Here is a 21,495-nt window from a genome sequence, read left to right as displayed (position 1 = left end):
AAATCAAAGCACAGCGTGTGAATCCAGAAAAGATTTACGCTGCAAAACGTAAAGTTTCTTACCTGTAGGTGTAGTTTTGAAGCTTAAAGAATTTCTGGATTCACAAGTGACCCATCCAACTCAACCAAAACGATGGAAAACTAAAGAGAAACAAAACAAAAAAAAGAAACCTAAAAATGACAAAGTTGAGTGGAGAATTCCAGAGGAAGTGGGAAGACGTCACAAAGAGACTCCAAATGGAGGTTTCATTGATACAAACAAACATAGAGAAAGAAGTAGGACTTTTGAGAAAATAGAAAATATCTGGACCCAAACACTAGATGGTAGAATAACGCACAACACATGAATCCATGAACTCATCAAGCTGCAAAACTTACACATACAGGTAAGAAATTTTACGTTAGGTAGTGCCATACCCCCATCGTAGGTGGACCACTGAACTGTTTGGAGTGCTATATGTGGTGGGCCTGTTAACAAGAGTAGTTATCTCAGGAGCCTTTTTATCACGAAGAAGAAAGTGTTGGGTAAGGCATATGGGCTTCTCTGCAGTATAAAGGTGATTCTGGGCACTGCTATCATTTTAAATATTGCTGCCCTTCCCAACAGTGGTAGTGCCCTCTTCTATTTCACATTTTTGTGAAACCTGTTAATCAGTAGGATCAGGTTATCATCATCGTGGGTATCATCTTTTCTTCAGATCCACAGACCCAAGAGGTATTTAAAGTGATGGGCAACATTTCGTGACACGGGGAGGCACCCCTCAACTTCTCAGTTGACCCATCGGGAATATCAGGGAGTTCTCCCAGTTTATCACAAGGCTGGAGAACTTCCCATAAAAAGTAATGATCTCACCCGTCCTCAAAAAAAGATTTGTCCTTGTGGGCTGGGTGTAATAGAATATAATTTGAATAGGAAGGTAGCTGTTCCTTCCATGTGTGATGCCATCTCCAGTACAAAGATTTGGGTGTCGTCAAGAATCCATGCCGCCGGCGCCTCTATCGCTAGGGCAAATAGCAGTGGTAATAGGGGCCAGCCCTGCCTCATGCCTTTTTTCTATTCCCATTGACTCTGAGCTGCATCGTAGGGTTAGTATAGAGCAACCTGACCCATTTCAAAAAGTTAGGGCCAAATCCCATCTTCCTCACAATGCCGAATAAGAAGGGCCATTCCACTGAAACAAACGCCTTATTGGTGTCCAGTGAGGCTACCGCCAACAGAACCCTAGCTCTTCTGCTTGAGCAGTGTTGTCATAAAGACATCAAAGGTTAAGTTTGGTCGATCAATATGGCATAAGCTCATTCTGGCCTGGGTGTATCCAATCCAAGATTACCCCTCCTAATCGGTTTGCCAGTACAATAGCCCGTATTTTGGTATCCGAATTAAGCAGAGATATCATCCTATAGGAGTCCCACCTGTCTGCAGATTTCCCAGCCTTGGGTATAAGGACAGTGGGGTCTGTGCACAAATCGTCATGGAGCACCCCTCTGTGTTGATACAGCCACTGTTAATGTCATAATTTTCAGAGCAGATTGTACAGTTACATGGGTTGCAGCTTGCTATGTATGCAGTGATTATAAAGCTACCTGAAATTACCAATTACATAGCATTTATGTGTTAGTATGGTTTGTAAGGATAAGAATAATACCACTTTCTATAACAAAATGTTTTATTTTAGCATGGTTCCAAAGCACTTAATTGGTGGTAGTCTTATTAAAACAAAATAGAAATCTATTGATGCGTTTTTACTCAAACGTATAATTCATTTAAGGAGTAGATTTGAGGAGTGAATTTCTTTGTAGGCCAGATAGATTTCACTAGCATTTTGCCCCTTGGGTACGTTTATTGTGTAAATTACCAAGCCCCAGCAGTATGATGCAGTGTGTGGTAAAATCTTATTAATGACTGCCATATGACTGGGAGCAGGGAATACCGGGCATTACATAGCAAAGACTGGCACATGATGGAAGTTTTAAAGGTTTTGTATAGTGTGGCATAAAGCAATTAAATTGCCATTTAATGCAGAGTTTAATGAATGTGCCATTGCATTGTTTCCCAGTTGAGGGTCCCTGTATCCTGACCTTAAAACAGCGCCTGCCACTCAATGCTTATCGCAGGACTGCTATTTTTACTTTCACTTTTTATGTGTCTGGCCCCAAGTTACTGTGTCCCTAAATCATTGCCTGTTGCCGTCTGCCCTGTTGTGGTCTGTCTCAGAGCATGCCTTGGAGGGTTGCATCTTGAACCACACATCAACCCATGCATTTTAGGAAATGTTTGGTTTGTGGTTGGAGCTGGTTGTGTCGGTGCTTCTGGGTCTGCAGGTTACTATTCAAATGTAGTATGCTGCCCTTTGGTTTGTATGTGGTGTCATTGTGGTTAGTTGTTGAATATTTTCAGATTCATACCTTCTCTTGCTCACTGCTGCTGTTTTTGTGAGTAGCATTAAATAGAGCTGTAGGTTAAGTTAGGACAAGTCTGTAGTTAGCAATATATTTTCTAGGTGATAGTTTTAGTGGCACTGAATGCAGCAGTTAGAAGGAGCTTGCTTCCCTCAAAGCACTATAAGTTTCTCTGGGTATTCTGAGTTTTGTTTGATGATCTCTAAGCTCCCAATTTCTGGTGCATTGATGGATTCTTTTGTATTTTGTTTTAATAATCTTTAAATACAAGCAAAACACATAGTATGAAGTGGTTTATCTACCAAACCAATAAGTCATCAATTATAGCCTAATACATACTTACAAAGTGTAATAGCTCTAAATCAGTAACACTAATTGTCCTCAAGCGTACTCTATAGAAACACTGACGACTATATAACCAAGCTCTGTTGTGTTTCAGGAAAGCAACATTTCCTAAACATACATCACAATACACAGCATTTTGTCTCATCTACCCAGGTTCTCATCAAGTTTAGGGTCATTTCCTGTGCACTGCATGGGATTTTTTTCAGCAATACTCCAGTGAGCAGCAACTTTAAGCTACTTGCTGAGCCTTATCAGTCTAACAGTGCATGGCTTTTCTTCTCCTACCTGATAGCAGGGTAAATACAGAAATTGTTGTCGTCTCTTTAAACACCTTTCAGTGTTTTTACTGTTCTCTCACAGTAGAGTGCTAGTAATCAGCAGGACTACAATATGTGGATACAAATCTGCTGTGCGATTTCCATACCTGGTACAGACCTATCTCACGCAGCTACTTGGAAGACAAGAACACTGTATCATTTTAAATCTGGGACTTCCAGAACTTGTTTTAACTTGTGCACGTCGGTTTCCATTAGTCTTATACATCTTACTTGGATCGGATTAGCAGATTTTGTTGCTTCCTGACTGATCTGAGTATCACATGTATCACACCAAAATCTAGTGGCACCTCTTATGGTTGACAGTAGTTTAAGACAGTGGACTGTTTTTACAGAAATTCGCACATGCCAACTTAGTGGCTTAGGGTAAGGTTGCATACATAAAGAACTGCCCTCCCTCCAAACTATTTGTGTGGAATCTAACAAACACAGCAATATTGAACACATCTCTGTGCATCTAGCACACATTAAGACACTGAAATGTGGCAGCCCCAATAATCGTGCTTTGGGATGATATAGACATTGCCAGGCCACTGTCTTTGCCAGTGAACTTACAGACGTCATACACTTTGACATGCCACCCAATTCTCATTTCCCCTCTAGGATTTGCTTTTTGTCCTGAAAATGATTCTGTTTTTCAAACAGCTGTGTTGTGTTTTATTTTCAGGCTAATATTGTTCTTTGCTGAGCTGTGAACATGATAAATTGAAATGTATTCATTCATTGTCTTGCTGTGCTGTAGGCCTTAAGCCACAACTCACTAACGAAGGCCAACAAGGTCAAACCCATTATGTGTTGTTGCTTATGTTACTATTCAGATGACTGTGGACTCTGGTACATACTGGGATATTTTCTATTTGGAGCAGGATCAGTGCTGATTTCCATAAGAATGATTATTGTCTATAGTGGCACAGACAGCTAAAAAGATGGACGGCATTGCTACCTAGAGTGATTACCAGTGGATGAGATTTATTCAAATGTTTAATTTGTTGTTATATTCCATCAGAGACATAGTGTACATTTTGCTGCTTTTGTGGATTTTTGTATCCACAGAGAGGAGATTCCTGAAAACATGATATGATGAATAGTACTGAAGAAAATATGACAATACTGGGAAGCGGTCCGATACTCAAGAAACAGAAATGTTGCCAAACACTGATTCGAAATAGAACAACTCAGCAGAAGACACAGAAACTCGTACATGAATAGGCGTATCCTGCAGGAACATCAAGTGCAAGCCGGTAGCTTCAAGAGGCTGAAGACATCCATGCTGCCGGACCCAAAACATCCAAATAAATTATAATCACAAAAATTACCCTGGCAGAACACATCCAATATTAAAACATGCTAGATACCGCCCTTTATCTTAGAAAATTATTGCGTAGTTACAGCAGTGCTCCCTTCTCTAACATGATAATTTCAATGCTGTGGAGTTAGTCCATCATAAACACTGTTTTGACTGGACCTTCCAGTCTGTTGAAAGGGACCATAGGTGTACAAAACATGAATAGTGAAGCAGACATCTGAATGTTCAAACAAAGAAGCGTTTGGCTACTTGCAATGCAGAACATTAATCTAGAACGTGGAAAGAGCTTTGCTTGTTTATCAGTTGTAAAGATCCATCAGCGTATACACACAGAGGAAAACCTGTGCACTTGCAGTGAATGTGGAAAGAGCCTTAGTAGCTCTGCACATCTAAAGAGACACTATTTGACACACACTGGGGAAAAACCATACACATGCAATGAATGTGGAAAGAGCTTTAGTAGCTCTGCACCTCTAAAGAGACACTATTTGACACACACTGGGGAAAAACCATACACATGCAGTGAATGTGGAAAGAACTTTAGTAGCTCTGCACATCTAAAGAGACACTATTTGACACACACGGGGGAAACACCATACACATGCAGTGAATGTGGAAAGAGGTTTAAAAGCTCTACGAATCTAATGATACACTATTTGACACACACTGGGGAAAAACCATACACATGCAGTGAATGTGGAAAGAGCTTTCGCCGCTCAACAGATCTAACGACACACAATCTGACACACACACGGGAAAAACCATATATATGTAGTGAATGTGGTAAGGGCTTTGCTCATGCATCATTCCTAACCATCCATCTGCGATTGCATACAGGAGAGAAAACATACACATGCAGTGAATGTGGAAAGGGCTTTGCTCATGCATCACACCTAACCATCCATCTGCGATTGCATACAGGAGAAAAACCATACACATGCAGTGAGTGTGGGAAGGGCTTTGCTCATGCATCACACCTAACCACCCATCTGCGATTGCATACCGGAGAAAAACCATACACGTGCAGTGAATGTGGTAAGGGCTTTGCTCATGTAGGATACCTAACCACCCATCTGCGATGGCATACAGGAGAAAAGCCATACACATGCAGTGAATGTGGAAAGAGCTTTACAAGGGCTACAGATCTAAAAAGCCACCAGCGAACACACACAGGGGAAAAACCCTACACATGCAGTGAATGTGGAAAGGGCTTTGCTCGTGCATCACACCTAACCATCCATCTGCGATGGCATACAGGAGAGAAACCATACACATGCAGGGAATGTGGAAAGGGCTTTGCTCATGTAGGACACCTAACCACCCATCTGCGATGTCATACAGGAGAAAAACCATACACATGCAGTGAATGTGGAAAGGGCTTTAGTAGATCTACACATCTGAAAAGCCACCAGCGAATACACACAGGGGAAAAACCATACACATGCAGTGAATGTGGAATGGGTTTTGCTCATTCAGCAAGTGTAAAGTTCCACCAGCGCAAGCACACAAGAAAAGCCATACACACGGAGTGAATGTGAAAGTTTTGTCACTCTAGCATCAATCTGATCTGATCAGAACCTGAAACCAGTAGAGTCCCTGAAATGAAACACAGGTAAACCAGATCACTACCAATCCAAACTGCCCTACAAGCAAAAAGGTGTGATGAAACAAGAAAACACAGATGTGGGGGTTACCACACTTCAATGGCAAGCTGGACACAGCTGGTAATAATGCTATTCTACTAGACCTAAAAGCTGGCCTGTCCATCATAGATGAGAAGAACGACTCATTGTCTTTGCGCGTAGACCAGCTAAAGGCAAGAATGGCAGAGAGAATTTATATGGTGAAATGAGGGATAACTGACTGTGAGGACAAAGTCCATAAAAGCAAATTTTACAATACACTTTAAGAAATATAAAAAGACAGTAATATAAAATCCTCTACCTAAACAGATTAAAATACAGAGGTAAAAGTGCAGTATGGGTAAGTTTAAAAATATAGTCAGATGTTGCAAGGAAGGCTCGAAAAGGGACAGAAGTCTAGTTCATAATTTGGCATTGGACATTCCAGAATTATATATAGAATGCTGCATTTTTGGTTATGTCTTCAGACTTGATTCAGCTTTAATGTAGTGCATTACAAGTTGCCCCCCAAACACTTTGCTCTGATATGCCAAATTGCATCTAAAAATGTTGCCAATGCACATGCCACAGTCCCATGGAGGTTTGTACTGCAAATCCTAAGAGCTAAGGGCCGATTACTGAAGCCCATGGATCTGCAGAGTGGTGTAATCTATTGAGCCCTCTGCTTAGATTAAGCAGTAGAATGGAATAAAACATGGGCTGTACATTCAACAGTTCCACAACCCATTGGACATGAATCTAAGTGATTGTCCTGTTGGGACCATCTGCAAGTAAGAGCGCATAGTGGTAGCAATCCTAACCTGAATATAATGTAAAGTGCACATGGTCGAGGAGATAAAATCAAATCCATGTATTTTTCAAATTTATAATGACATTTGGCTGATATAAAGCTATCTATCAGACTAAAAGAGGGCACCTCTGCTAACTTTTCTACTTGTAGGTTTAGCCAATATGCATCCTTAACCACCTGCACAGAGGTTTTTGGGAGATGAAGAGGGTCTGACCAGAAGCAAAAAGGTGTGATGAAACAAGAAAACACAGATGTGGGGGTTACCACACCTCGATGGCAGGCTGGACACCGCTGGTAATAATGCTATTCAACGAGACCTAAAAGCTGGCCTGTCCATCCTAGATGAGAAGAACGACTCATTGTCTTTGCGCGTAGACCAACTAAAGGAGAGAATGGCAGAGAGAATTTATATGGTGAAATGAGGCATAACTGACTGTGAGGACAAAGTCGAAGTTCATGACATTCAATTAACCATTTGTAGTCGAGAACTGGCTTAAATCAAAACTAAAAATGAAACTTTGGAAGCCCACTGAAGAAAAAACAATGTACTGGCACTGAGCATCACCAAAACCATGAATATGGGCAAGATAGAAAGTTTTGTGACGATGATACTTGCTGAATTATTCAACAAATCTGCTTTTTTAGAGGTCTTTATTGTGGAACATGCACATCAGGTGCTTAAGCAGTGCCCGCCTCTAGCCGTTCCACCATGTGCCATTATTGTGTGCCTCTTAAACTATAGAGAATGGGACACTGCACTTTGGATGGCCCAAGAAAAGAAGGCTCCTATACCATAACTACCCCGAGTTGTTTTTTACTGGCTTCACTCTTTCTGCAGTGCCTGTCATATAAGATTTCAACTGTGTGCCTCATCACATGTTGCAGAGACAGTGGGATAGTTTTGATATTTTGTTGAGTTTAAATAATTTGTTAGTTGTTTCCTGTCCACCTAGAAAGACTTGATGTGGGTGGGCGGAGGGATGAATTGGGCATTTTAAAGTTTTATTCACTAAACTGAACATGCCAAAACAGATTGCGAAGTATCCCACAGGACCGGCATCAGATTACAACACTCGTACATGGTATCCATACTCACCCGCCAATTATAGTGCAGTGTCGAAAACAGTCCCTTATAACTTGTATAAACGTCCTCTCGTGGAATGTAAAGTGGCTTATCTGAGAGAGGCTTCTAACTGCAGATTCCTTTTATTAGAAAAATCCCCAGGCATCAAACTGGATCTGCAACTTTTTGAGCAGTTCCTCTGCACACCGGTAGGTCGTGTTGGTTTTTGGTCCACGTCGGCTGGAAGTGAACTGCGCGCAGTGCCTGTATTGGTGCCACCTCAGCACGTTGACCTCCGTTCTTTTTTTTTTTCCACGTCAGTTAGTTCAGATCCTGAGTGATTTACCGCAGTCCACTTTTGGACAACTTTTTTTCAGCATTTTGTTAACCTTTTTTTTTCCACTCTTTGTCTCCCACTGTGTATGTGTCTGTATGCCCCCCCCCCCCCCCCAAAACTGGTATTTAAGTCCTGTGGTATGTCTGCGACAGACCCCCCACCTGGTTTGCCCTTGGTGCTTTGATCGGATCACGACTCCGAGACCCGTGATGACTGCCACCTATGAACCCTAAGGCGCTGAGGGAGCGTTCCTTGTAACTTGAAACTCCTGGTCATTTGACGCCAGTTGCCTCCACGACATTCCCAGTGATGGGGAAAGTCCCAGGACCATTTGCGGAGCCACTACAGGCGCTCATCATCGTTCTCTAAGTTGTCAGCTACGTCCCACACGAGAAGTCCAAAAAGTCAGGGATTCGTTTGCAGGTGTGTTTCCCTTGGTCTGGGATGAAACCTGAGCCACACAGGCTATTGCAATGGCAGAAACGCAGCAAAGTTCACTATTTCGCTGTGGACTGGATACGACGGACTTGCTACGAGATGTATTCTCGGAAGTCCATATCCTCTTGCATACTGACAACGTCCATTTTCAGACTGCCTCCTACTTGGACCACTTTGTACTGGAACGACCCCAAGATACCCTGCACTTATGCATGCCTACTTACCCCCTCGCTCAAGAGGACTTTCCCCTACTAACACTCATCATATCTGACACTGATGGAGATTGACTCATCTCTAGGCTGTAACGCACCTGCCTGGCTGATACTGAACCACTGTGTTCTCCCTCATCTCCACTACGACGGATGCCACAGTCACACCTGACCTCTTGATAGCACTGCTAGGATACACACATGACATCCCCAAATCCACCCGCAGATTTATCTCTATGGTACTACTACTTGCTAAATGGGAGCTTGCTTTACACTGGGGCAGCGGACGTACCCCACAGACTCTGTGTGAGTCAAAAGCATGACACAGTATGACGAAATTAGTGAAGACTATGCACAGCTGCAACCCCTTAGTTCTAGGCTAAAAGATGCCTGGCAACCTTTGAGAGAATACTTGCTCACCCTGGAATCTGAAGACTAAAGTTGAATAGTATGCCATTGATATATTGAAGGTCAACTCAACAACTCACCACGTAATATTTCTTTACAGTTCCTGTACAGCCCTGCAATTGTTTTATACCATGGGACCACTTTGTCATACCTTTCTAGACTTCAAAGCTCTTATACGATCTAATACGTGCTTTCATATTCTGATGTACATTGCTATGCAATGTTTTCTCTGTATGTTCTTGTTCATTACTAAAATTCAATAAACACATTTTAAAAAACGAGATTGTGATGTAATTCTGGCAGTCAGGGATGTCTGAACCTAGACAGTACACTCCTGCCATTGGGACAAAGTTGTGCCTTGGTGTGTTTCCAAACATGTTGATCCTCTTTCTGCACCCTTCTCTGAAGTTTTGTTGGTCCTTTCACTAATCCTTTGCTCTGGGTACAATTAAGAGGTACCTTTTGGCCATATCGTCATTCCTTCAGTTACCGGATCAGCCTTTGTGTGTTCAAGCCACACCTTGACTCGTTTCTTAAAAGGACTACAACATATGATCGCTCCCTACCACTTCATCATGTCCCAGTGGGACCAGAACCTAGTTATGACTTTCCTGATGTGCTCGCCCTTGGAGCCCATGCACAATTGCCCTTTATGTATGTTCTAGTCACCATTATTTTGGCCAGAAGGATTTGTGAACTGAAGGCATTTTCTGTGCACCCTCCTTACTCTTGTTTTTCGCCCCAAACAAACTGGTTTTCATAACACTTGCCTCTTTCCTGACAAAGGTGAAAACACTTTTCAATGTAGGCCGGACTATCACATTGCCTACTTTCTTTGTTCCACATCATCCTTCCAAAGAAGAGGAGAGACTCCACTGACTGGACCCAAAAAGAGCATTATCATTCAACGTTCACTGTACCAAAGATTTCCACTAGCTTCGTCGGGGCAAAGAAATGAAAGGCCTTGTAGGTGCTGGCAGTCTCATAAAATATACTCTACATTAAAATCCACTATGCACTATCCAAGAGGCAACCCCCCTGAGGGTGTGCGTGGTTATTCTAACACAGCCATGGCTGCGACCACTGCGTTAGCTTAGCTTGTGGAGTCCCTGTCCTAGGCATCTGTCAGGCTGCAACGTGGGTATCTCTGCACAGGTTTACCAAACACTACAGGACTTCCTGGTCTACATTTGTTTGCAGACCCACCTCTGGGGAGGTACTGCTTGAGTATCTATTCTAAGTTAGGGAATCTGCATCTGGAAGTCTCAATCTAATGAAAAAAGACAGTCACCTTCATTAACGCCTTGTCTGCTGGAGACTATCTAGCTGCAGATTTCTTACTGATCCTCCCAACTCAATGAACGGATTTCTCCATATAGGATAACCCTTCTTAGGTCCTTACTGTCGGAACAGTGGTACATCAGAAACCTTTGTGGCTCCCGCTCCTGTTGTGGAAAGGTCGCGAAATGAAACTGATGTCAGCACGCTGGGGTGGTTCTCATATAGGTACCACCCACGTCACATTCAAGCAGAGCCACTCAACGCCACTTACCACCACATAGAAGTACTGCTCCAAAAGTTTTGAAATCCAGCCTGAGCTCTGTGGAATAATCTAAGGTAAAGAATCTGTGGCTAGAGTGTCCGCCTGTGGCCAGAGTGTTACGTATGGTAGCCACTTGCCCAACTATGCCTGTAGGGTCAGGTAGGTGCTGGGGAGTCTTGATAGGCACAATGTACGCATAGCATCCTTACAGTAAGGTACTGCTTTCTTACTGGAAGTGGTCCTTAATGATCCTGAGGATCACTACCTGGTAGTACACGGTTTATTAGGAAAAAAACTTTAATATTATCATTGCCCATGGACCAAATATAGATTCCTCTACATTTTTCTGAACATACAGGACAGGTTATTCCAGTGCCCAAGAGGGCAATTACTATGAGGTGGGGATTTTAACCTGGTACTAGACCTTCAAATCAACGGAACCAATGATGCAAAATGCGCTGTGCTACTGGTTGCCAGGGCACTACACCAAACAAGAACAGGTCTCCAGCTCACAGACTTCTGGAGGCTCCATAACCCACACTGACAGAGAAATGCACTTTCTGTGCAAATATTAAACAGAAAGTTGATATGGCGAGGGTGAGCACTCAGGCAGCTCACTGGTATCCCTGATGCGAGGGCAATTGGAAGCTTCTGACATTATTAAATTAAATGTTTCAATCTGAACGCGTTTAGGCATTCACGTGGTTCGATCGTGGAATAAATATTGGGTGAGACAACAAATTGGAATTAGCCAGTGTTTGGGACTACACTTACTGGGATTGAAGGGGAAGTGTATTCTAGATTGGGAAGATTATTTAGAGGTGATCTATGGACCCTCTAAAAGTGAACGATTAATGTTTGAAAAGAAGATTTTTTTTAAATGAAGGAGCAGAGCTAAATATAGTTAATCCTGCATATGTGTATGCGAATCGCTCTTGGAGTCATTACATTGTGAAACAGACTGCTGGAAGAACTATTCCTTTGGGGATTTTCGTGTCATATTATGTGTGGGAGAATTTATGTTTATGCCCTGAAGAAGATGGCTATGTCCTTAATTTACATCGAAATGTGTAGTCAGCAGGGAGGACTGATTCTGTAAAATGCACAATATGATTAAATGGCGATGCACAAAAAATACGTTTGGGGATCTGATTGATAAACTGAACAGTTCCTAATTAAATTTGACTGGTGATGTTCTATATGTCTCTCTCTTTGAATTGTTTTTTTTTAAAGAGTTCTTTTTTTGTGTTATTATAATTTATGTTTGCATCATGGGGTGATATTTTGGTGTGATTTTTAAATTGAGATTGTTTTTAATGAAAATGTAACCATTGATATCACTTGGGAATTTACCCTGTGTTTTAGAACTTGCTGTTATTTGTCATATCATTAAAAGCTTGGGTTTTACCAAATTTTGGAGTGGCAGTTGAGTGAGTTTCTGTGAAGATTATGTATGAATCAATACTGAGGTTTTAGTGATTGGTTTATGGAAATGATATGATTGTTGAGTAAGTGGCTGATATTTTGTTGGGGAAAGGTATAACTGATAATTATGAAATTAACATCACTAATTCTCAGATCGCAACAGAATCACTGGCAATTCTACAGGCCTTTCAGAGCTTTAATTAAGTGATTCACACAACCACAAATGCAGTCTACCGGCTTACTCTGGACAATTATCTCAATGACTTAGCGCTGCTTATCTCACCAGAGAGAATATTTAGTATGCACCATTACTGAAGAAGAAATCATCACCACAGTCTGTAGCATAGCGAGCGGTAAAGCCTTTGGCAGTGATGGTTTACAGGTCGATTTTACAAACAATATTTAACACTTATAGCCATCATCTTACTAAAGTATACCTAGAAACATTCGACCTAGATTATCATCCTGGTAATCAGGTTCTGATTACGAAGTTGACGGACTGAAAAGCTTCTCCGCCAGCTTCTCAAACAGATAGGTTGCTACCTAGCAGCGACCTCCCCGTCAATGCTATTATGGACTTTTCGCTGGGTCAGTGGGCAGAAACCTCAGTTTCCGCTCGCTGGCCTAGCAGGAAGCTGTCTAGAGCATTGTCTCCAGTTCATAATTGAACTGGCGGCAATGCTGTAGGCGGCGGGGTGCAAAGCAAACCGTGAATATTGTGACGGTGCTGGCTGGGTGGGGGTCTGCACTGTCCATGCCAAGTGCATGGCCAGTGCAGGGGCCCCCTGCACCCATTCTCTGCCAGCAGTTTCATGTCGGTGTTACCAAATGAAACCTCTGGCAGGAAACAAATCGTAATCCCAAGGGCAGCGCTGCCCTGGAAGATTAGGATTGCCGCAACTGCCAGGCCGCCAGAATCCTTAATGCTGGCAGTCCTCACGCGGCACTCGGCGCCATGTCTGTAATGTGGCGGTTGGACCGCCATCCGCAAACCTAGTGTTCATGAGGCCACCAGGTTTGTAATGAGGCCCTCTGTGTGAGGCGCTCTGTTACCCTGCTTAAGCCCGGTAAAGATCTTTCTCGGGTCACTCCTACAGACCACGATCTCTAATCAAAGATCCACATTAAAATCCTGGCAAAAGTATCGACCAGCCGCATGCTCCCACTCGTGCCCAATATTGTTCTGCTTAAACAGTCTGGTTTCGTACCGGGGTGTTCCACCTCTTTTAAGTCATGTACAGTTTTCACTCTTGTACACCAACCAAGTCCTGAGACAAATGCGCCGCTGCTAGGTGCTGTCAACGCATTCTAGACTCTAGGATGGGCATACTTATTATTGACCCATTCCCACCAGGGCATAGTTCGACCATCACCTGTCACCTATATCCACCCAGGGCAATTCTGCTTGTTAATAAAGTGCCATCCCCCACCAATTAACATTCAACAGGGCACACATCGAGGGTACCCTTAGTCCCCACCACTTTTCCCAATTGGAATGGAACCAATTGTCTGTATGTCCATCAAGACCACTCACAGAGGTCTCAGCATCTTAGTGCGTTGCTTTGTCATATCGTTGTACAGAGTGTATATCACCCTCTTTGTGTAGACCTACAATTGAACCTAATACCCATTATCAGATCAGTTGCACGATTTCGTGATGCATCTGAGATAAACATTAACTGTAGCAAACCACTGTGTGCCCTTAACAGAAATCAGGCCTGGCCCCCTAGAATACCCACTTGGTTTTATTATGGATTCAGTGAAATACCTGGGCACATATGTCCACACAGCATTTGATGTGGCAATGAAATAGAACTGTGGCAACGCTGTTACTCGTCTAACTGAACAAGTAGCTCAGTGGAATAAATCTCCACTGTAATCGGGAGGATTGCTTTATTATGGATGGCCACCGTGCCTACATTTCTCTACCTTTTCAGTAATATTCCTGTATGCCCAGCCAGGCACTTTTTCTATACCTTCAGTGCCTACTAACTGAAGTGATCTGGGCAGGCACAGAGCCCTAAATCAAATGGCACATGCTAAATCTCACATCCCAAAATAGGGAACTTTAGGTTCCTGACCCTATATTGTACTATGCATGTGCACAGGTGCAGTTGGTATTCTACTAGTGCAGGATGGAACTCCCCCTACAGCACGAGGTTGTGGAGTCGGACATGGCTGGCCCGTTCCCATTACCTGTGACCCAGTTGTGACACCATCCAGGGGTGGCACTCCCCCTCGAGCTATTCTGGCTCCCCTCCAGTGTACTCGTCACACTTTCCTGTCATTGCAAACTCCATTACACCCCTCACTTCCGAACCCAAGGCTGAACAACAATTACTTGCAAAGTGTTTCACAACCAATAAAAACTCTTTTTAAACAGAGCTTTCCTATCACTCCAAGATTTTCTGAGGCCAGATGGGGGCTTCTCCTACAATATATTTCTATATTACAGATTAAGAGCTTAACCAAAGAAGAAACTGACCAACTTCTCTCAGGAGCCTCTTGAACTAGCTCAACATCCATAACTTATAGTGGCACCAAGATCTAAACAAATTGTTCCAAAACTATATCAAATGTTCATGCTTGCCAAACCAAGGCACCAGTTAAAGTTAAGCAGAGGTGTTCTGGTAAAGAGCTGATAGCGGAACAATGGAAGTACTGTTGTCATCAGCCACAAAACATTTCAATAAATGGTCCCCACAGTGCTATCCAGTACAAATTCTTAGCACACATGGCTTACTTCACCCCAGGCAGGGCATCCACAACTGTGCACGGAGGCAACTTGTAAGCGATGCAGTCACCCGGAGGTAAACCTCTTCCACTTGGCATGGAACTACCTGAATATATTGGCGATACTCAAAGGAAAGCATTAAAGATGTATCCATGACGATACATTTGTAGTTGGTGTCGGATCCTGTGTTGGGGCTTCTGAGAAATGTCAAAGCTTTTTACCAAAACCTGTGTGTCAGTTCTTAGCACTAGTACGGACCCAGAAACGTGTGGCAAACAAAATGTATTTACAGTAACAAAAATAACTGAATTATACACGCAACTACAGCTTCCCAGCACTCGCCCTCGAGACCTTTGGCACCCAGTACGCCATTTTATGGTTAAGAGGATATGACCATAGAACAGAGATGCTGCATGAACTCTGTGATGTGCTCAGCTGGGTCCTAAGCTTCACCAGCAGTGCAGGTGTTCACTGAATATTGGTACGTAGGCCTGCCCATGTTTCTCAACGACGACACAATATAAGCCCGTGTACCATGACCAGCAGCATTTGTGTATTGGGCATAAATGTGCAAATGTGACTCTATGATTTATCTGAAAGTAACTCCCTTATGTCGCCCAATTTATGTCATTGGACTTTTTGACGGGATGCCTGAATGGCCAGACAGCCATTGTTGTATGTTTCTGTTTTTTTTTAGTTCCCTTTTTTTTTGTGTTATCAAAAATGCTAAAAATTATGTTTTTTTAGAAAACAAATCTATGCAATGATAAAGAATTACTGTCAATAGGCCTTGTGTGTAGGGGCCCGTTGATTTATTTTGTACAAGGATTTTAGAATTTACTATCTGAGGAATTAAGAGTTGTGTCCTCAATGCAGTAAAACTGTGATCTAGCTACTTAATTTAAAGTGCTAAATTGTTCATAATGTGGAAAATTTACTGCACTTTAAATTTCTCCAATTAAAGAAATTACTGTATTTTTCAGTTACAAACATGCCGCGGTATCTATTGGGAGCAAGAGGCCTGCTGTTTGTAAATGCAACACTTTGGGGAAAAAAAAACTGGGAAAATTTAAATGAAAAGTTAACTTAATTATTTGGCAACTTTCATTTAAATTCTATACGATTTAAAAGCATTGAGAAAGTTTTTGTTCACTCATCCAATACTGAGTTGAAAAAGGACTTTTATTTTAGAGTTAAATACTTTAGTGCTTAGTTTCTTCACCTCTGAGTCCTGGGTCATAGATCGGAGTTCAGCACTGCTCCTTGTCAGGCCTTGCTATCTGCAGCCTGACCATAATAATAATGAAAATAAACACAGCCTTCCCCTAACTTTAAAAGGAAAATGTCATCCTGTGCTAATTTAAAAATGAACTCCAGGCAGTGAGCTACTCTGAAGGGGTCTAGGAGCTACTGGTGGTGGACACCTGCGGTAGACAACCATACCACATAATTTAGGTATCCATTCTTCCCATAAACTAGAAGCCCTGATAGTGGTAAAGCTCTGCAGAGCAGTGTATGGGCTGTCAGTATGTTGATGTAACCTATATTTTACAGGGAAAAATGAAACATTTTCCGTATTTCACAGTTGATTGTGGAATATTGATTGACATAGCATTTAATTTTGTGCAGAGAAACCACTCAAACATGTGAGGCATCAGTAGTGGCAAATCTATTTTATTGATGTACTAGTTACATTGTTAACACCTGTTGCATATAATGAGCTTGAGTATGTGCTTGAGGTTATATTTTGGAATTGTTTTATATTTGTAGATGTTATACATTGTAAGCTATATTCACTGTAGGTTACTCACCGCGCAGAGGTGCTCAGGTAGCGCGCACTTCAGAGCACAGATTACATAGAGTGAAAAGTACATTCCTCAGCCGCATATTTCTTAAATCGAGTGGAATGAAAAAATCACTCTGGCTCTTGTGGTGGCAGTGTTTAGCAAGTGTAGGCACACGGGCATAACTTTCAGGAACCCCTAGGTGCCCTTCAATAGCCCTGCAATGGTTTCAGGTGCTCAGAAGGTCAGACCAGGTGTCTCGGAAAAGAATAGAGGACCAAACATTGCAGGAATCCCTAGGTGCCCTTCTTGGTCCTGTGATGGTTTCAGGTGCTCTCAAGTTCAGACCAGTTGTCTCTGTAAACAATAGAGGACCATACATTACAGGAACCCCTAGATGCCCCTTCTGTTTTTTTGTGTTGTAATTCTTTATTCAAAAAACCAGTAAGACATTACACCTAGCCATTCCACGGAGCAAAGTGCATGATCCTGAAGGTACAAACACTGAAATACAGAAATAGTTGGGCATACTGTCAGGTGCAGATGGACAAGAGAGCCTAACAAGCCCTGTATCAAATCGGAACCTCAATGAAACATCAAATGTTGTTGACTATAACATAGTGTGTGAAAACCCCAGCAAGCTACCCTGTGCCCAGTCTAAATTGGGTGCTGGGCCTCAAGGAGTCTGGATGAAACACTTTCAACTCCCCCTCCACAGAACCACCCGGGACTCCATTGTGTGTTGGCTAGGTCTAAGTAAAATTAGCAGGACTAGGGCGGCTAGGAAGTAGGTATAATACGATGTGATATTCGGCCCTTCCCGGGGGGGGTGAGGGGGCGGGAAAAAGCATACATCTATAAAGGATGATGATGCAGGACCGCGGATCCTCAAGGGTAGGGGTCATGAACCTCTGGTGGGTAGCAAGAACCAGGACGGTAGAGGGGGAGTTTGATGAATGAACAGGAGAAAGGGAGAAGGGGAAATGGGGGAAGAAAAGGAAGAAGAAGTAGTAATAGTCGGCAGAATACGAGCAGGAGAGGGGGGGAGGAAGGGAAAGGGGAGGGGAAAGGGCGATACCCAGAATGGCGGAAAGCCGGGAAGCATCTAGGGGGGTGGGAAGCCGAAAAGTACTAACCAAAGGATAGAGGCCGCGGTGGCCACATTATGCGCCACACGTATGTTCCGAAAGATGACACGGAATGCAGTGACTACAGAAAGAGAGGAGTGGGGGAGCCAAGAGCAAAGGGGATAGCAAGAAGCAGAAGTACACTTCTAGGCACAGTTGAATATTAAGAAGAAGGAGTAGAAGTGGAAGTGACTGAGGAGGGGTGGAGGGATGGGAAGGGTTGGGGGAGTGTGTTTGATAAGAGTGAGAGGATGGAAGCAAAAGGGAGGGAGGGAGGAAGGAAGGAGAGGGGAGGCCCACAAGTGAGGAAGAGGAGTCAGGCACAAACGCAGACATGTGCATTTATGCAGCTAAAACACAGCGGAGGGGGTGGGCGATGCGGATGTATGCGTGTAGCCCCTGTACGGGGGACTTGCCGTAATGCACCCCGAATCAAGTAGCTAGTAAGGGAGCGCTCAGTTCTCTGGTACAGAGAGAAAGGGGGCCCACGTCCGAAGGAATACATCCACCTTATCATGGAGGCTATATATAATTCGTTCATGAGAAGCAGCTTGGTACATTGCAGTGATCCATTTTCCATAGTAGGGGGCTGTTTCTGCACGCCGGTGTCCGAGGATGCATGATTTGGCCATGGCCAGTGCTGTGTGTAGTAAACGTTGCTGTTGTCGGGAAATGTCATACAGATCGCTGGTATCATGCAGCAATAGGAGGGAAGGGGTAAGAGAAGGCGGTAAGGGTAGTGTTTCTCTGAGGGTGCACCCCACTGATCGCCAGAAAGGTTGGATGGCATGGCAATCATGCAGGATGTGAAGTAAATCGCAGTGGGTGTGGAGGTGTGAGAAAGTAACCCTGCAGACCGCAGTTTCTGGGGAGTCCAGTACCAATCGTGTAATGTCTTGAAGAGATTGAATTTTAAGCGAGCCTCCCGTGCCCCAGGATCCCTTGCCTCAGTCAGATCAGCCCAATCCTGCATCTCATATTCTGTCTGGAGTTGCGCCTCCCACTTGTCTTTGAGAGAGACCAAGAGGGGAAGGGAGAACAGATGGCGGTTCAGCGGGGTATGCATACCAGATATGACTCCTCGGAAAATACCCCAGGTTTCTAAGTAGTGAAGCATTGGGGATTGGGAGAGTCGCCAGGGATATGTCCCCATATATCTCCCAAGGCAGTCTTTGAGTTGCAGAAAACGCCAGGAGTGATAGGTGGGTAGATCAAATTCCTCCCGGAGATCCGTGAACGGCTTCAATTGGCCATCAGTTAGAAGTTGATCAACACGCAGAAGGCCTTTCGATCGCCACTCCTCCCTTACTATAGTATTTCCCCCTATCATGAAGCCCGCGTTGCCCTAGAGCGGAGCCCGGTCATGTATCAAGAGATCCACTCCTAGTAAGCGGTGCGCCTGCCGGCAGGAGTTCCACATGGCTCTGATCATGAGATTGATTGGTAGAGGTAGGGTATATCCTGCGCTTTAGAGCACATTGAGTCCCAGTATGGAGCGCAAAAGCGTCCGTTCCACCTCCACCCACAGCGGTGGATCTTGGACTCCCGGAAGTAGGAAACCTAATTGTGAGAGGTGTAATGTTCCACCGAGGGGAGACCCAGCCCACCGGACTCGCGGCAGGCAAGTAATGTACCCCTGGGTAGCCGGGGGTTTAACGACCCCCAAACAAAGGCTCGGATGCGACGGTCTGTCTCTCTAAGGAGAGTCAAGGGGATCTGTAGAGGCAACATGCTGAGAACATATAGGAACCTCAGCAGGGTCACCATGCGCACAGCCTGTGCTCTACCCCACATAGAGAGGCCCAAATGGGCCCATTTGTCAAAGTCCTTTTTCATGCTGGCAAGTAGCGGGTCTAGGCTGTCAGCCGCCATATTCTCCAATGCTCTATTAATGTAGATGCCCAGATATTGAAAACTTCACTGCTTTCACTTGACCGGGAAGCCCTGCACGGACGCACTTACTGTCACAGGGGATAGAGGCTGTTTTCTCACAGAGGCAGCGCTTCGATCTTATCCCAGTTGATCCTGTAACACGAGAGAAGTTTGAAGTCAGCTAAGATGGTTCGGAGCGCCGGCAGAGACTTAGCTGGGTCTGTGAGAGTTAGTAAGATATAGTCGGCAAATAGGTAAATGGTGGCACCACCACCAGGAATGAGTACTCTGGTAACGAGGCTTGATCTGTGGATTACTGCTTGTAGGAAGTTGGCTCTGTATTCACTATTTCAAAGTAAGGAATAGTATGCACAGAGTCCAAGGGTTCCCCTTAGAGGTAAGATAGAGGCAAAAAGAGATAATACTAATGCTCTATTTTGTGGTAGTGTGGTCGAGCAGTAGGCTTATCAAAGGAGTAGTGTTAAGCATTTGTTGTACACACGCAGGCAATAAATGAGGAACACACACTCAGAGACAATTCCAGGCCAATAGGTTTTTGTATAGAAAAATATATTTTCTTAGTTTATTTTAAGAACCACAGGTTCAAGATTTACATGTAATATTTTAAATGAAAGGTATTGCAGGTAGGTACTTTAGGAACTTTGAATAATCAAAATAGCATACACAGTTTTCAAGTAAATCACATATAGCTATTTTAAAACTAGACACTCAGTGCAATTTTCAACAGTTCCTGGGGGGAGTAAGAGTTAGTTAGTTTTTGCAGGTAAGTAAGCCACCTACGGGGTTCAAGTTTGGGTCCAAGGTAGCCCACCGTTGGGGGTGCAGAGCAACCCCAAAGTTACCACACCAGCAGCTCAGGGCCGGTCAGGTGCAGAGTTCAAAGTGGTGCCCAAAACGCATAGGCTTCCAGTCTGCCAGAAGGGGGTGCCCCGGTTCCAGTCTGCCAGCAGGTAAGTACCCGCGTCTTCGGAGGGCAGACCGGGGGGGTTTTGTAGGGCACCGGGGGAGACACAAGTTAGCACAGAAAGTACACCCTCAGCAGCACGGGGGCGGCCGGGTGCAGTGTGCAAACACACGTCGGGTTTCCGATGGAAATCAATGGAAGACCAAGGGGTCTCTTCAGCGATGCAGGTAGGCAAGGGGGGGCTCCTCGGGGTAGCCACCACCTGAGCAAGGGAGAGGGCCTCCTGGGGGTCACTCCTGCACTGGAGTGCCGATCTTTCAGGTCCTGGGGGCTGCGGGTGCAGAGTCTTTACTAGGCGTCGGGATCTGGGAAGCAGGCAGTCGCGGTCAGGGGGAGCCTCGGGATTCCCTCTGCAGGCGTCGCTGTGGGGGCAACTCTGGCTACTCACAGTCTCGTAGTCGCCGGGGAGTCCTCCCTGAAGTGTTGTTTCTCCACAAGTCGAGCCGGGGGCATCGGGTGCAGAGTAGCAAGTCTCACGCTTCCGGCGGGAAACGCAGTTGTTTTAAAGTTGCTCCTTTGAAACAAAGTTGCAGTCTTGGGTGAACAGAGCCGCTGTCCTCAGGAGTTCTTGGTCCTTCTAGAGCAGGGCATTCCTCTGAGGATTCAGAGGTCGCTGGTCCCTGGGGAAAGCGTCGCTGGAGCAGTGTCTTTAGAAGTGGGGAGACAGGCCGGTAGAGCTGGGGCCAAAGCAGTTGGTGTCTCCGTCTTCTCTGCAGGGTTTTTTAGCTTAGCAGTCCTCTTCTTCTTAGGTT

At 44.2% G+C, this 21,495-nt stretch overlaps 1 protein-coding gene across 1 annotated transcript in view; it reads left to right on the top strand.

The window, feature by feature from the left end:
- Positions 1-21,495, top strand: part of LOC138248903 (zinc finger protein 84-like) — a 222,133-nt gene that overhangs the window by 103,165 nt on the left and 97,473 nt on the right. Inside the window, exon 3 of the mRNA XM_069202884.1 lies at positions 4,133-5,864. Coding sequence (XP_069058985.1) covers positions 4,607-5,864 — 1,258 coding nt within the window. The 5' untranslated portion in view covers positions 4,133-4,606. The remainder of the gene's footprint in view (positions 1-4,132; positions 5,865-21,495) is intronic.

This window comes from Pleurodeles waltl, chromosome 8 (assembly GCF_031143425.1).
Source record: "Pleurodeles waltl isolate 20211129_DDA chromosome 8, aPleWal1.hap1.20221129, whole genome shotgun sequence".
NCBI classification, from domain to species: Eukaryota; Metazoa; Chordata; class Amphibia; order Caudata; family Salamandridae; genus Pleurodeles; species Pleurodeles waltl.
This window is presented reverse-complemented; position numbering and strand designations above follow the sequence as displayed.